This window comes from Ahaetulla prasina, chromosome 3 (assembly GCF_028640845.1).
Source record: "Ahaetulla prasina isolate Xishuangbanna chromosome 3, ASM2864084v1, whole genome shotgun sequence".
Classification (NCBI taxonomy): Eukaryota; Metazoa; Chordata; class Lepidosauria; order Squamata; family Colubridae; genus Ahaetulla; species Ahaetulla prasina.
Genome location: NC_080541.1, coordinates 186612746 through 186630609, shown reverse-complemented (window position 1 = coordinate 186630609; position 17864 = coordinate 186612746). Strand labels below are relative to the sequence as shown.

Below are 17864 nucleotides of genomic sequence, written 5' to 3'. Positions count from 1 at the left end.
TTTATGCTTTTTCTGAGCTTTGAACTTTCTGGGGCACAGGAAGAGTATCCTGATTGGTTGTCAGACTCCCAGGGGGTGGGGGTCTTAGCTAACATTGTAGGTTGTCCCTCAAGCTTGCCTGAGCCTTGCTGGCTGATGTAATCTTCCCAGGTGCCATGTGGTGAGATGGGTAGAGGCTAATCCTATCATGTCCTGAGGACCATGTCTTAATCCCATCACCCTGGAGCTGAAGGTCTTCTGTGTTGTAGATAAGATGTCTTTTGTCTTTCTGGGGCTATTAACAAAGGTGGGGGCCGCTTTCCAAGAGCATGTTTCTCCTTTTCTCATCCAGGAAGGTATAATATTCTGCTTTTTAAAATATTTCCTAGAATATTTCATTCTTCTAGGAGGGGGGTGGGTGCTAAATTCCTACAGCACTTAGACTTGTATACTTCTTCACAGTGCTTTACAGCCCTCTCTAAGTGGTTTACACAGTCAGCATATTGCCCCCAACAATCTGGGTCCTCATTTTACCAACCTCAGAAGGGTGGAAGGCTGAGTCAACCTTGAGCTGGTGAGACTCAAACTCCTGGTCAGCAGAATTAGCCTGCAATATTTATTTTATTTATTTATTTATTTATTTTGTCACAACTTCATATAAAAAGATTATATAGTATATAAACATATATATGAGTAAATATTAGGAGGTATAAGCATCAATATATATATAGGAAGAAGAAAAGAAAAACAATAGGACAGGAACGGTAGGCACGTTTGTGCGCTTATGCATGCCCTTATGCTCCTCTTAGGAATGGGGTGAGGTCAATAGTAGAAAGTTTTTGGTTAAAGCTTTTAGGATTATGGGAAGAGACCACAGAGTCAAGTAAAGTATTCCAAGCACTGATGATTCTGTTACAAAAGTCATATTTTCTGCAATCTAGATTAAAGCAGTTAACATTAAGTTTAAATCTGTTGGTTGCTTTTGTATTATTGCAATTAAAGCTGAAGTAGTCTTTAACAGGAAGGGCATTACAATAGATGATTCTATGAGTTAAACTTAGGTCTTGTCGAAGGCGACGGAGTTCCAAGTTTTCTAAGCCTAGGATTTCAAGTCTGGTGGGATAAGGTATTTTGTTGTTTTCAAAGGAATGGAGAACTCTTCTTGTAAAATATTTCTGGACTCGTTCAATTGTATTGATGTCAGAGATGTGGTGAGGGTTCCAAACAGGGGAGCTATATTCTATATTCTAGAATACTGCAATCATCATGAAGATGGTGCCTTAAATTTATTTATTTATTTTAATTTGCTTAGATGCCACTTCAACTAAATACAACCACATGATTTATATTCTTAAATGCAGTAGTAAAATTAAAAGAGCAAACAACAAGAAAGAATAATTGATTACTTTCAACCAAGGAACAAGCAAGTAATGACATTTTCCTGTAGGTGGGATCAGTACATCACATCAGAATATTTGATCTGAAGAGGAATGATGTTGCAATCTGGGAGAAAGGCGCTGGAAATAAAATGGAGGTTGACTGGCTGCAAGGAAAGGAGGTTTATTTATGAGCAGAACCAACAACAGCATGTTGTTCTGGGACAGCTAAGAAAGTGGTTTGATGAGTACTTGGCTTTTTATAGGGTTCTGAAATTTGTGATTGAGATGCTGTAGGAGTTGTGCAATGTAGTGAGCCTTCTGTCTTTTGCTATTCTAATGGTGGCGGGTTAATCCTATTATATACTAAAGGTTCTTAGTATAGTTAGTTCTTCCTGTTCTTAGAATTTGGGTGGGGGAATGTAAATTCTTAATTCCATCAGCTGGAACTGAAAATGTTTTGTTTTGTTCCTGAAAAGGCTGGCCTGGATTTCTTAATGGACACAAAATATCCATCTCTAAAGACTTCAGGGATCTGCTGGAGGCTCTTTTACTATGCAGGAAGTTCCATTTTTTTGGGGGGGAAATATAATATTCTGCCTCTTTTAATATTTCAGTCTCTGGGGAGAGGGGGTTCCAGCAGTTGTGAACAATGCATGTATAAATGTTTTTGCTGGAAGTCAACTCAAGTGTGCAAAACTGTTACATAACCCTTTTAGATATATTACTCCTTTAATGGTTCAAGAAAGGGCTTGATTCACATTAACATGATATCTGAAGTTTCTGTTTAAAACAAGCTCTTTGTTGCTCAGATAATATTCCCTAATCTGGTACAAAATTCAAACCTTATTTCAGAATTCATTATGCCAGCTCAAATGTGCAATACACCAACTTTTACAGTGTGGCCAGACAGGATGCTGCAGCAGCAAATTCCTTTTGAAAGTTGTGCAAATTCACATGCACAGAAGTTGCCATGCAAATACTCCTGCTCAAATTATTAAACAATTAACATTAACAATTAATAAACTATTATTAAAAGTGCAGCATCACAGTCACTGCTTGCACTTAGTCTGTCATTAGATGTCTCTGAAAATCAAGTCCTTTAGAAGTAAATTATTGTTTTTTCATGGTACCATCTGCGATTTAGCCCATTTGGTTTCAGTTGGGATGTCCCAAAGGTGCTTTTCCAAAAGGTAACTGGATTTACTTGGTTTTGCAGGATCCAAGGGTTTTTTCCTTGAACGCGTTTCACTTCTCATCTAAGCAGCTTCTTGGATGAGAAGCGAAACGCATTCAAGGAAAAAAACCCAAGAAAGTCCTGTTGCTTTTCGGAAGAGCATTTTTGGGACAATTCTGATTTGGATGATTGAGAATCCGCACAGACGTTCAGCTCGGATTCTTCAAACAATATCACATGACTCTAATTTCCTTCCAGTCCCCAGCCGCCAAAAATCATTTAGACATCCACGTATAAGACAACGATGCGCATGCGCTGTTCCCTTAAATATCCCCCAGCGTTGCGTGCCTGCGCTCCCCTCTACATTCACTCCGTTCGCTTTATTACATTGTAAAGGTTGCTAACCACCTCCACCTCTTCCCCCCTCTTAGAACGCGCACGCTCGCACGTTCGCTCTCCCCTCGCTCCCCCCCACTCAATCTCTGCAGTCCCAGCTCCAGAAGAGTGTCGGAGGCGCGCGCGCAACCTAATGGCGTGCGTGCGGACGCATGCGCTATCCGATGCGTGAGCAAAGCGGGGAGTCGGGTTCAAAGGAGGAAATATGGCGGAAAACAAAGGAGGAGGAGGAGGCGGCGGCGGCGGTGGTGGCGGGGAGGGGGCTGGAGAGGCCGGGCCGGCGGGGGGTGGTCCCGAACCTGCCGCTGCGGCGTCGGCGGCTGTTGTCACCTCTGCGGCGGCAATTGCATCCCCGTCTTCTCCGACCGCTACCCAGTCCGAAGAAAGGGAAAGCCCCGCCGCGGCGATCCTGGCTGCGGCGGCGGACAAGGGCCCAGGGGAGGCGGAGGCCGCGGTGCCGGTTGTGGTAAGCGTAGGCCCGAGCTCCACCTCTATCCCGGCACCTCTGGGCCCCAGCCCTGCTCCCCCCGCCCTGTCCACCGCTGCGCCGGGCCCGCTGTCGCTTCTAGACACCTGCGCAGTGTGCGCGCAAAGCCTGCAGAGCCGGGAGGCCGAACCGAAGCTGTTGCCTTGCCTTCATTCCTTTTGCCGCCGCTGCCTGCCGGAGCCTGAACGCCAACTCAGCGTGCCGGTGCCCGGCGGTGCCAACGGGGATATCCAGCAGGGTGAGTGAGTGCCAAGGCTGTGGGCATAAGGTGCTGGGTGCAGGTGACAGAAGTCTGGCTGGGGAGGCAGCCCTGCTAAAGGTGTGCGCCTGCCTAAGGGGACCAGGTGAATGAATGGAGGAGAGTAGGATGTTGAGAGTGCTTGTGACTTAAACTGGCATCATTTTGACCAGATCAATAACCCCGTATGATGCAGCGATATAGGATGGGTTAGAAAAGGAATTTCAGGACTGACTTGCTTGATCGGAAGTTTGTGTCAAGGGCAGCATAGATGCCGTACATAAAGATTGAACAGTGATAACCGTAGGATGGAATTGGTCCGGAGCAGATCTTTTGTGTACAATTTGGTACATTTGTTGCTATATACAGCATCAACCCTGACCTTGGAGAATCTCTTGTGTGTGTCTAAGTGGTCAAGTGCAGAAAGGCCATATTAGATTACATTGCTTTGAGGTAGGTATTTTAACCATATGGCTTTCTACAGATGACTGTCAGTAATACTTAATACATTTTACTAATTGGTAAGTATAAAACAAAGGCCCAAACTTTACGGTAGGTGGTCCAAATCTGATAAGATTTATTTTCTTCTCTTCAGTCACCTTCAAAACACAGAGTAGTATGTCAGTAGACACTGGGCTTTGAAGAACTTGTTTTTGTTAGTTCATTTGCATTTAATTATGTTAATTTGAAGTGTTAATTTGCACCTGTTGCAAAAGAGGTTATGCTTAGAATTAAATCATTCCGAACTCAGAATTGTATGTTTATTTGAATGCTTCTACACATTCTTCTAGTACTTTGTATGAATAATACTGTATTGTTGGGAGTGTGATAATTGTTTTGTATGATAAAGAGTAAACATTTAGGTATCAATACAGGGTCTTTTCTTCTTAATTTAAGAATCCCATCATGCCTAATCCTAACTGACAAATTATAACTGTTTCCAACATTCCACTCTTAACAGACTCCTCCCTGCTTCATTATTCTCCAGTTCAGGTCTATGCAGTGCCTTTCCTGAGATTGCTTGGCTTTTCTTTGCAATTGCTTTGTGATCCTGGGTGAAAAATTTAGTTACTCTAAAGTGTTCCATGGACACTCATAGCATCTTTTGGAGATCAAATTCAAATATTCTCTCTCCTGCCCTCCCTCTTTCCTGTCTCAGATCTTTGCATTTTACTGGCTAGCAGTATTTAGGAAAAACAAAATAAATTTTAAGGATTGTCCAGCACTTCTTGTCTGTCTTTTAGTAGCTACTATCTATATTACAGATACTGGAAGCCTTTAGGAAATCAATGATGTTCACCTTGGCCTGAAAATAATAATGGATAAGTGTTTTGTTCTAGACAGTATTATTAAGAATAAATGAAATGCATGTCAAGTGCTTCTAGACTTTCTCTAATACTGCTGGCTTTTTCTGTTTTGAAATTTCACTCTAGGATACTTTTTTCTCAATCCAGATTTTTTTTTTTAATTTACATTTATATCCCGCCCTTCTCCGAAGACTCAGGGCGGCTTACATGTGTAAGGCAATAGTCTCATTCTATTTGTATATTTATATACAAAGTCAACTTATTGCCCCCCCAACAATCTGGGTCCTCATTTTACCTACCTTATAAAGGATGGAATGGCTGAGTCAACCTTGGGTCTGGTGGGACTTGAGCCTGCAGTAATTGCAAGCAGCTGTGTTTAATAACAGGCTTCTTACAGCCTGAGCCACCCACTCCTCTGAAGTGTGTTTTACATGAGCATTTTTTGCAACTTTGGAAGATTAAATAGATTAAATTAAATAGATTTTCAGAGAATTGTGCATAATATTCTTAAATTGGATGAGTATCAAGTATCAGACACCACATTAAATGTGGTGATACCTCTCCTGCCCAGAATTTTCTAAAATCTTCTTTATGAAAGCAGTATCATTTGGGAAAATGTTTTAAATCATCATGTAGGTCAAAAGAAGTGATTGTGAATTTTTTATGACTCGAATTTCTTTCTTTCAAATAAGTCATTGATTGAGATGGGCAGCCACAAAAATTGAACAAATAAATAAACATCACTTGTGATGAGATGTGTGCACATGTGTACATACATACACAAATTTAATAAATATGTAGTTTCCATTAATTGCTATACATTTTTTAAAAAAAATCTACCTGAGAAAACCTCATTGCACTAGCACCCATGAAACTGCCTATGATGCTCAGTTAATCCAAACTTTTAAGCTATACCTCTGGTTTTTCTAATTTCATCTTTACAATTTTCCCTCAGAAAATAAAAATTTACAAAAATTAATTTTGAGCTTTCTGAGATGATTCAAAATCTCTGTTTTTCTCTGTCAGAATAATAATGGTACAAGTTCTTAAAATAACTAATTATATGATATATAATATTAACTTATAAATAATCAAATAAATTAATTCAATAATCTGTATTATCTCTACATTGTAGCTGGAAGATAGAGTGACTTAATAAGGCTGTTACCTGTCCTAATGAGAGGTAGTAGGTAAACTTTTGAGGGATGGACTTTTGAGGGATGGAAATGGCAGTCTTAGTGGCAACTCAGAGCCCTCCAATGATCCAAGCTGGAAAGGGGAAGTGATCACTATCCTTATATTTTGCCTTATTTGCTTTTCTCCTTTTCCTTATCTGATAGTTGTTCTTCAATCGAATCATATTAATATTTGTCTATTAATTGAAAATTGATGGAAATTCCTAGAACTATTTAGACAGATTTCAATAGTGAGACAAGGATTCATTGCACATTAGATTGATGACCATGTTTGCATGTTTTGTGAAGAATATATAGCTAATCCTCTTTACATGAAGCATTTGGGTGTGTTGTACTTACATGCTGAAAATGTTGAGATTTGATAAGCTGTTTTTGACATAGTATTAGAACATACGGTATTTTTTGGAATATAAGACACACCTTTCCCCCGCTAAAAGAGGGTGAAAATTTGGGTGCGTCTTATACATCAAATGTAGCCCCACCCAGCTTCTCAAATGGAGATTTCAGAAGCTGAAAAAAAAGTCTCTGAAATGCAGGTTTCAGAGGCTGAAAAAAAAAGCAAGGTGCAGAGCTCACAACTTGTTGCTAAAGTTCATCTCTGGGAACAGCTGGTTGGGGGTATTCCAAAAGGCCAATCCACCTGCCAATTTTTTTCTTATTTTCCTTCCCAAAAGCTAAGGTGCGTCTTATACTCTGGTGCATCTTTTAGTCCAAAAAATACGGTAGGTTAATAATACATAATTATTTTGTATGTAATCCAGTTTCTCTCTTCAATGAAGTAAGAATATTGTCTTTTATTTGTCATTATGTTCAAATGTAATTATATTTTTCAGTATGAGAAAGTTGTATAAAGCTGCAGTTAGTCATAGGAGTAAATATAGAGGAAAAACTGCTGTTTGAAAATTGTTATAATATACATTACCAAAAAGTGAGTTTTAATCTATTTTTCATCTTCCTGACAAAATATTTGTATTATCTGTAAGTATCAAACAGATAGATTGAAAGTTTATTATGGTTTTTGCCTCAGTGGAGCCTTTTTTTAGAAAAAAATAACATTTGGAAATATAAAAATCCTATGTATTCATAACTTACAAAAGACTAATTTATAAGAATTAGAGAGAAAGGGCTGAGGTTGGGTCTAAAATAAAGAACTCTAATAAAGTGGACTATATTTGATTTTTAATCAAACCATTGGTCCATATAACTTTGTATTGTCAGAACTAGCCATTCTCATTTTGATGATCTCCAGTTGTGTTGGATTTCTATTATTTTTATTTTGAGACATTATAATCAAAGGCCATAATGGCCTGAAATCAGTCCAATACATCAGGAAAACCTGCAGCTGAGAAAGGCTGTTTTAGGTGATATAATTTTTTAGTAGTTTTTCCCATATCTGTTTGCATATGCTTAATGTTTAACGATTAGGATTGTTCGGTGAGCAAGTTTATAAATTGTTCAATAATATATGACAATATCTACCTTCAATCTTGAAATCAGTAGTATTTTAAGGATGAAAATGTCTACCAATTTGTCTAGGTTTCTGAAGTTCAAGTCCATTTTCTTCTATTAAAATCCACTGAATGATAATTGGCCAGCCATTATTTCTCAATCCAGAATATACTGTTGTTCTTGGGAAGAATGCAAGATGAATTATATATGTTATACTGAGCTCCTGTGGAAATATCAGGACTAAATAAAAATGCCAGGTCTCTTGTATTACCCTTTCCTATGCAAAAGTTATAGAGGATTTTTCTTCGAAGTAAAAAATTTAAAAATGAAACTTAGTATAGTTGAGGTTTTTCTATAACTTAAATAATGTAATTTAAAATTGCAGATTAGTTTGAGACAACTATTTATGAATCAAAACAAATACATTACTGTTGTTCAATCTTACAAGTAGCAAAGCAGTTTGTATGATTTGTTCAGATAGACCATATATTTGAGGTATTTTGTAGACGTTACTCATTAAAGTTTTTTTTAAATTATAATTTTGTAAAGTCAGTTGGTTTAAGAATTGTATTCCCATTAGGTATTAAGACCAATTTAGCAGCACCAACAACTAGTTTAAATCTCATTTAGAATGTAAATTACTTGATTGAAATAATGAGCAATTAGAATACAGTGATTTATTTAAGATCAGCAAAATGGTTATGTGAAATAGGACAAGGAGGTTGCGTGCAGGATATCAATAATATTGATGTAGCCATTTGCTCCTAAAGGATTTGGTTCTATGTTCTATAATACCTTTATTTAGGCACATCAACCTGTAATATTCATACTAATATTGAAAAATCGATCTATAAATCAGGGTATTCTTCTGGCCTAACTCTGGGAGTTGTGGGTTCTCTTCCCTCTCCAGCGTTGGTTCCAGTAGATATTGATGGGGGAGAGAAGTCCAGCCTGCAGTTCTTTGCAAGATGCCTTAGGGCTTGGTACTTTCTCCTTCCCTGTTTAACATCTACACAAAGCCATTGGGTGAAGCTGTCTAGTGATTTGGGATGAATATTATCTATATGCTGATAATTCTCAGCTTTATATTTCCATCCCTAATGCCTGAATGATGCCATGGAGGTTCTGTTTTGGTGCCTGGATGCTGTGGGCCTGGATAGGATACGACAAGCTTCAGCTCAATCCGAGCAAGACTGGATGTCTCTGTGTATTTGGGCCTCCTGGGTCTGTAGATCTTCTATTTTTGGCTCTAAGTAGGTAGCACTGCCCTAGATACTGCACTATCGGGGTGAGGTGAGGGACTTCTGGGACTTGTATAGGGGTGAAATGCTTCCGGTTTGGACTGGATCGCCTGATCTGATGGTGGCGGGTGGTTCGGAGAACTGGTAGCAAAAATCCCTGCCCCCCCATGCCCAGCTGAGCTGCGCGATCTTCAGAGGTTTGTTTTTTTTAACTTTTAAAAACATTTTTTCTTCGGCCAAAAAAATGCTTTCAAAAGTAAAAAACAAAGCCTCTGATGATTGCGCAGCTCAGCTGAGATCCTCAGAACCTTTTAAAAGCATTTTTTCTACAACCTCTTCAGCTGAAGAAGTTGTAAAAAATGCTTTTAAAGGGTTCTGGCAATCAGGCAACTCAGCTGGGATCATCAGAACCCTTTAAAAGCATTTTTTTACAACCTCTTCGGCCGATGAGGTTATAGAGAAAATGTTTTTAAAAGGCTTCTCTGACGATCCCAGCTGAGTTGCCTGATCATCAGAGGCTTTTAAAAGCATTTTTTACAACCTCTTCGGCCGAAAAAATGCTTTTAAAAGAAAAAAAAAGTTGGCCACGCCCATCCAGTCACATTAACACCCCCCCCCCCAAGCCATACCACAGAACCAGTAGTAACAAATTTTACATTTCACCCCTGGACTCGTACCTATTCCTTGACTGGGGGGCTCTGTTCATTGTCACTCATGTCTGTACTATTGCAACATGTTTTTCATGTTTCATGCTTTAAATGGTGCAGAATGTGATGACATAGATAGTTAATGGTATTGGCTATCTGACACATGTAACACCACTGTTTTTTGAACTGCATTGGCTTCCAATGTGCTTTTGGGTGAAATTCAAGGTGTTGGTATTCACTTTAAAGGCCTTAATGGCTTGGGACTGCACTACTTATAGGACTGTCTCTCCCAAATTGTTTCTGCTCAGCCTACCTGGTCTGGCAGGAAGGGCATGGTCCAGTGCTACTGGCAAAGGAATGTTGGCCAGCAGGGGCCAAGAGAAGAGGTTTTTCTACTATGGTGCATACCCTTGGAAACATTATTTCCTCTAAGATTAGGTTAGCTCTCATCCTGCTGGTCTTTTGCATGGCCCTGAAAGCCCTGATATTCTGCTGCTTTTATTTTTATATTATTGTATATTATTGTATATTATATCATATTTTATTATGTATTTTACCTGTTTATCTTTATATTGTAAGCTGCTTTGAGTCATGTATTTCACATGGGCACCCATATGAATGAATAAATAATTTGTAACATGGAAAGGGAAACAGGCTAGTATGGAAGATGTTTTGGACTGTTGATTAAATAATGTACATAAGATAAAATTGGAAATTTTTCTGATATTCTAGAGGATGTTTATTTTCTTATTAGATTTATTTGCCAACTCTCTCACCTGAAGGTGACTCTAGGCAGCTTACAACAATAAAACTAATATTCAATAAAACTAAAACGAATATTATTGTTATTCTGATAACAATAAAAATTACAATTAAAAGATGGGAATCGGGATGCGCAGGGAAGTAGGTGGGATCTCTTCTTAAACTAGCGACTGCCTCTAGTGATACTCTCCCTTTGGTGCCCAAAGCCAACTGGCAGAGCCAGGTCTTGAGGCCTTTACAGACGATCAGAAGGGTGTGAGCAGATCTCAGCTGGAGAGAGGGGCAGGAGTCACCACAGGAAAGACTCTTCCTGAACCTGCCAGCTAGTATTCCTTGACTGACACGGCACACAGCATGCCTCTTCTGCTGGCATAGGTGTGATGGGTTTGCTTCCTTTGGAGTGAGATGATTCCTCAAATAACCTGGACCCATACCATGTAGGATTTTAAAGTTGATAGTCAACACCTTGAATTGCACCTGGAAACAAAAAGGAGCCAGTGCAGCTCATTGAACAGTAGTGTAACGTGGGCCACTCTAGGACATACAAGAACTCTGTGTGCCACAATTGCACTACCATGTTTCTCCAAAAAGATGACCCACCTTGAAAAGAAGCCCTATAATGTTTTTGAGCGCATGCAATCAAATTAAGCCGCACCCACAAAATTATCCCTAATTAAGACCCCGCCCACCCTGGGGTACAGGGGGTGGGGCGAGGCACACAGGTAAAAAATAAACTAGGGTGGGGGATGGGGTGGTGGAGCTGTTCTACTTACCAGGCCTTGCACACCTTGACACCTGCCTTGACTTCTTCTGTAGCTGCTTGCTGCCACTCACGCACATTGCCCTGGCCTTTGTTTTGCTTTCAGATACCTGCCGGAAGGCATCTGCAGCCTTCTATTATTTCTATTATTGGCTGCATGCATCTAAAGTCAAAACGTAGGCTGGGGTGATGCGTGCGGGTGGCAAAAAGTGGCCACAGAAGTGGGCTAGTAGCGGCCTCTGTTGTGACCCAGGCCCAAGTAGGTAGTAGGAAACTCAGTCTGTGAAAAAACAAACAAACTTTATTCGAACAGCTGAGAATTACTTCATTCCCAGCATCTTTAAACACAAATTAAAACAAATTCCTCCCAAGACAGATTCCTCAGTCCTATCGCAAACCTTGGTCCAATTAGGCAAACTGCCAAAGGCCTTTCTTGGCAAATGTTCAGACGTCACAAAAATAAATGCAAGACGTAGATGAAGCAGAAGACGAAACTACCAACGTTGTTTTCCGGCAAAGCCCCAAACGCCATTACTTGTCTGTTTTAAGCCTTATGGGACGGGCCAATCATCTCTTGGCCCTACTCCCAAGTTGTCCTTTTTGCTTGAGCTGCTCTTGCCTTCTGGCAGCTTTTCTGATGTGTGCATTAGGAACAGGCTCCTCCTGTTCCTCTGCCTCACTACTATTAGTCTCTGGAGTCTCTGGAGTCTGCACCTTACTCCCCGATGGCCCTGGCCTCACCTCAGCCTTATTGCTGTCCGACTCCGTTTTCAGCTCTGCAGGCTGCTGGTGGACCACAACAAGCTCCTTCTGGGTGGGGCTTTTGGTGCCACCGCCATGAGGTGAGTCAATAATTAGAACCCTCAAGAAGAAGGCCTACCTGTTTTTTCAGGGATCAAAAAAAAATAAGACTCTGCCTTCTTTTTGAAGAAACATGGTATTTGTTGCTTCTGAATGCTCTTCAAGAGTAGCCTCATTGTAGTATAGTCCCAAGTATGAAATGGCCAGGGCCTGAGTTACTGGGCACAAGATATGATTTCAAATATTGATTTTACTTATATTAAGTGAACAAAATTGAAAAGATAATCATATGTTAGTTTTAACCCCAGTGTGACAAGTATTTGACACAAAATATTTCGAGATTTTCACTGAAAAAAACTAAGGTATATTTCATATAATTTTTATATAGATTTTTTTAAAATTAGAAGGTTTGAAGGTAATAAGTTGTCTTACATTATTTAAATGTTACTTCCCCCCAAATAAAAGCGAAAACCACTCACACTGTAATCACGAAATCTCCAGAACCGTAAAGCTACAAACTTGAAATTTGCCACGTATGTTCTTCTTGGCTTCTAGGTGCTCACTAAGAAAGGATTTTTCAAAATGACCATCAGAGCATTAGTATTTTCTATATTATGATTAACAGGCTCCGATGCTAAGGAGTTCTACTCGCTCTCCCCACCTGAAAAGAAATCTGTTCCAAATGCAAAACAAGCAGAGGAGAGGAGTTTCACTTTCAGTTTTACTTTCACAGCAGCAAGCAGATTTATTACAGAACAGTTGAGCTAAGCCACGGCCAGACTCTTTCCTGTCTGCTTCTTGCTCACACAGCAAATACTGTTTCACTTTCCAAACAGCCCTCTGATGCTAAGGAGTTCTATCCATCCCCTCCTGAAAAGAAATCTGTTTCAAATGCAAAACAAAAGCAGAGGAGAGGTGTTCCAGTTTCAGTTTTACTTAAACAGCAGCAACCAGGAGATAGGATAGGGGAGGCTTTTGTGGGGCAAGCCTGAGGGAGAGAAGGAGATAGGATAGGGGAGGCTTCTGTGGGGCAAGCCTGAGGGAGAGAAGGTAAGAGGAGAGGCCGATCATAACTACTCATTAATTTTCAAGCTGTAAGTGTCGATTTTTGAATCCCATCACGTAGTTTAGTAGTGAAGCACGGGTATCCAGCTAATTAATAATAAATTCTAAGAACCAAAGAAAATATGCTGATAAACATTCATGGATTTTAGAGAATTCTTTAAAAATTAGCAAATGCAGACAGAGCAAAAGGCACCATTACTTTTATTTTAAATTCCAGAATTGGGACATGCACAATTCAAGGACATCTTTCTTGCCTTTTGCAACTCCCTTCCTCTTCATAGTATTTTGATGACAGTTTTAATGAGTTTCTTGTACATCTGTCAGCTTTAAAAAGTCAGTAGGAACATGCAAACAAGGGGAGGAAATATAGAAATAATGGAAGAGGGAACATCTTGATGGACTTTAATAATCAAGAACTTAAGCTATTACCAGCAATTAAGGACAGTGCTTTTTTTTAAATTTGAATTTATATCCCGCCCTTCTCCGAAGACTCAGGGCGGCTTACACTGTGTTAAGCAATAGTCTTCATCCATTTGTATATTATATACAAAGTCAACTTTTATTGGCCCCAACAATCTGGGTCCTCATTTTACCTACCTTATAAAGGATGGAAGGCTGAGTCAACCTTGGGCCTGGTGGGACTTGAACTTGCAGTAATTGCAAGCAGCTGTGTTAATAACAGACAGACTTAGTCTGCTGAGCCACCAGAGGCCCCTTAAATACTTGCTTGATACAAGTATTTAAAATACTATTTGCGATATAGGCATTTAACAGGTCTTGAGGACGGTGAAAGTGAACAAGAAATTCAGCAATGCATGTTTCTAATCAAGTAAAAGTGAATCTTAATTGGGCTCATTTGAGAGACTTAATCAGTTAAGTATCTTAAGTGATACGGGAATGTTGCAGCATTGAGAATTTATTAGAATAACAATGGAAAAACCAGAGAAGAAAATTCTAAGATACAGGAACAAAAAGGAAGAAAAAAAATAAAGGTATATTATTTACCCTTTTCTGAAACCTAATAATACAGTGAGTAGGTAACATTATAAATAGAACTGGAAGGTAAGGAAAGGGTAAAGCAAGGGAAAATAAAAAAGGGTTTTATTGTTAAAACTATAATAACAGGAAGAAAATTTAACAAAATACAAGGATATAATCCTATGTAGATAATAATAATAATAATAATAATAATAATAATAATAATAATAATAATAATAATAATAATAATAATAATAATAATAATAATAATAATAATAATAATAATAGTAATTTAATTTTTATACCATCCTACTCCTGAAGGACTCAGGGCGGTGAACAGGCAAAATAAAAACAACAATCAAATACATACAGTAGAATAAAATATTAATTAAAAAACTTATTTAAATTAGCCCAATCTAAAAGTACTTTTAAAATCCCAAAACCTAATTTAAAAATTTAAAACCCTAAAAACAACTAAAATTCTATGCCAGTCCCGCACGGATAAATAAATAGGTCTTAAGCTGGCGGCGAAAGGTCCGAAGGTCTGGAAGTTGGCGAAGTCCAGGGGGAAGCTCGTTCCATAGGGTAGGGGCCCCCACAGAGAAGGCCCTTCCCCTGGGGGCCGCTAGCCGACATTTTATTTATTTATTTATTTATTTATTTATTTATTTATTATTCGAATTTATATACCGCCCTATCTCCCAAAGGACTCAGGGCGGTTCACAGGCATATAAAACATCAATATACAAATTAAAATAATCCTTAAAAAACTTATTCTAGCGCCCGAATTATTAAAAATAGAAATATAAATATAAAATATAAATATTAAAATCAATTTAAAACCCCTCTAAATTTAAAATCTAAGCCAGTCCTGCACAGATGAATAAATGTGTCTTGAGCTCGCGACGGAAGGTTCGAAGGTCAGGAAGTTGGCGAAGTCCAGGGGAAGCTCGTTCCATAGGGTAGGGGCCCCACAGAGAAGTCCCCTCCCTTGGGCACCCCCAAACGACACTGCCTAGCTGACGGCACCCTGAGGAGTCCCTCTCTGTGAGAGCGCACGGGTCGGTGAGAGGTATCTGGTCGCAGTAGGCGGTCCCGTAGATAACCCGGCCCTATGCCATGGAGCGCTTTAAAGGTGGTCACCAAAACCTTGAAGCGCACCCGGAAGGCCACAGGTAGCCAGTGCAGCCTGCGCAGGGTGGGTGTTATGTGGGGGCCACGAGGGCTCCTCTATCACCCGCAGCCGCATTCTGGACTAACTGCAGCCTCCGGATGCCCTTCAAGGGAAGCCCCATGTAGAGAGCGTTGCAGTAATCCAGGCGAGACGTCACAAGAGCGTGAGTGACCGTGCATAGGGCCTCCCGGTCCAGAAAGGGGCGCAACTGGCGCACCAGGCGAACTTGGTAGAACGCTCTCCTGGAGACGGCCGTCAAATGATCTTCTAGAGACAGCCGTTCATCCAGGAGGACGCCTAAGTTGCGCACCCTCTCCATCGGGGCCAATGACTCGCCACCGATGGTCAGCCGCGGATTTAGCTGACTGTACCGGGATGCCGGCATCCACAGCCACTCTGTCTTGGAGGGATTGTGCTTGAGCCTGTTTCTCCCCATCCAGACCCGTACGGCCTCCAGGCACCGGGACAGCACTTCGATAGCTTCGTTGGGGTGGTCCGGTGTGGAAAAGTACAGCTGGGTGTCATCCGCGTACAGCTGGTACCTCACACCGAACCCACTGATGATCTCACCCAGCGGCTTCATGTAGACATTGCTTGGCTGACGGCACCCTAAGGAGTCCCTCTCTGTGAGAGTGCATGGGTTGGTGGGAGGCAAACGGTGGCAGTAGGCGGTCCCGTAAGTAACCCGGTACTTGATTTTGGGAAACAGGAACTAAGTGGCAGCTGAGTCTGCAGCAGGAATGGGGGCCTGGCAAATGCTACAGAAGAATTCTCCTTAGTTGCTTGAACTGTAAAGGTACTTTCAGACTTGCAAGATTCGGTTAATGTAACCTTGAGGGTGGAGGTTTGTTCTCTGAGCATGTGGGTTGGTTTCCGAACGTTTTGTTACCAGACTAGGTAACATCTTCAGTGGAATTTAGGGGATGTCAGTGTTGGTGTTTTTCTGCTTATAAGGGCTTCATGTAGTCAATAGGTCTTGTGATGGTGAAGTCATGCCTGACCACATGAAACCCTCACCTGATGTGTCTTACACCCGAACTACAGATATTCGCCACTAATGTAACCTTGCAATAAGATTAGAGCTAGTACTTCTGGATATGCTTTTTCTCTACCTCATATTTGTAACCTAATGTGAGTCAGTGTCATTGCAATCAATTCTTTTCAGTACAGTGAGCCTAAATAGACCTTAATCTAGTCCAGGCCATTTTAAAGGAATTTTTTTGTAAAGGGTTGGCTTCTGAGACAGGACAATTTTAAATTTCTTGTGAATAAATTGCTCCCAAGAATAAATTATTTTATTTATTGCTTTAGAATAGAATAGAATAGAATTTTTTATTGGCCAAGTGTGATTGGACACACAAGGAATTTGTCTTGGTGTATATGCTCTCAGTGTACATAAAAGATACGTTCATCAAGAATCATAAGGTACAACATTTAATGATAGTCATAGGGTACAAATAAGCAATCAAAAGGAAAAAACAATCCAACCTATCAAAAACAGCACTACAAAAAACAGATTAGAAACACAAGTTAAAATAGGGAAGAAAATGGTAAGTGAACACCTGTCTACCCTAGACGAGTTCAAATCACCAGGACCGGATGGATTACACCCCAAGGTTCTGAAGGAACTGGCAGATATGATCTCAGAACCACTGAACTATATCTTTCAAAGATCCTGGAGCACAAGGGAGCTGCCAGAGGACTGGAAAAGAGCTGATGTAGTTCCCATCTTCAAAAAAGGAGGAAAAAAAAACAGATCCAGGAAACTACAGACCTATCAGTCTGACCTCAATACCGGGGAAGATTCTGGAAAAGATAATCAAGCAATGAATCACCGAACACCTAGAAGCAAACAAAGTAATAACCAAAAGCCAACATGGGTTTGTCAAAAACAGATCATGCCAGACTAATCTTATCGCATTCTTTGACAAAATGACAAAATTAGTAGACCAGAGGAATGCTGTCGATATAATTTACTTGGACTTCAGTAAAGCATTTGATAAAGTAGACCATAACCTACTACTAGATAAAGTAGAAAAATGTGGGTTAGACAGCACCACCACCAGATGGATTCGTAACTGGCTGACCAACCGCACTCAACGTGTAGTCCTCAACGGAACTACATCCACATGGAGGAAGTATGCAGTGGAGTACCCCAAGGCTCTGTTTTAGGCCCAGTACTCTTCAACATCTTCATCAATGACTTGGACGAGGGATAGATGGGAACTCATCAAATTTGCAGATGACACCAAGCTGGCAGGAATAGCCAACACTCCAGAAGATAGGCTCAAGTTACAGAAAGATCTTGACAGACTTGAACATTGGGCGCTATCTAACAAAATGAAATTCAACAGTGAAAAAGTAAGGTTCTACATTTAGGCCAAAAACAAAATGCACCAGTACCGTATATGTGGTACCTTGCTCAATAGTAGTACCTGTGAGAGGGATCTTGGAGTCCTAGTGGATAACCATTTAGATATGAGCCAGCAGTGTGCAGCAGCTGTTAAAAAAGCCAACACAGTTCTGGGCTGCATAAACAGAAGGATAGAATCAAGATCACGTGAAGTGTTAGTACCACTTTATAATGCCTTGGTAAGGCCACACTTGGAATATTGCATCCAGTTTTGGTCGCCACGATGTAAAAAAGATGTTGAGACTCTAGAAAGAGTGCAGAGAAGAGCAACAAAGATGATTAGGGGACTGGAGGATAAAACATATGAAGAACGGTTGCAGGAACTGGGGATGTCTAGTTTAACAAAAGAAGGACTAGGGGAGACATGATAGCTGTGTTCCAATATCTCAGGGGCTGCCACAAAGAAGAGGGAGTCGGG

At 40.3% G+C, this 17864-nt stretch overlaps 1 protein-coding gene across 5 annotated transcripts in view; it reads left to right on the top strand.

The window, feature by feature from the left end:
- Positions 1-3004: 3004 nt before the first annotated feature.
- The window catches only part of TRIM33 (tripartite motif containing 33), a 72275-nt gene continuing 57415 nt past the window's right edge, over positions 3005-17864 (top strand). For 2 of the 5 annotated variants that reach the window (XM_058175190.1, XM_058175189.1), the window contains exon 1: positions 3007-3653. In XM_058175190.1, coding sequence (XP_058031173.1) covers positions 3134-3653 — 520 coding nt within the window. In that variant the 5' untranslated portion in view covers positions 3007-3133. Of the gene's footprint in view, positions 3654-17864 lie in introns of all 5 variants that reach the window. The other 3 variants (XM_058175188.1, XM_058175187.1, XM_058175191.1) reach the window with 2 other exon arrangements.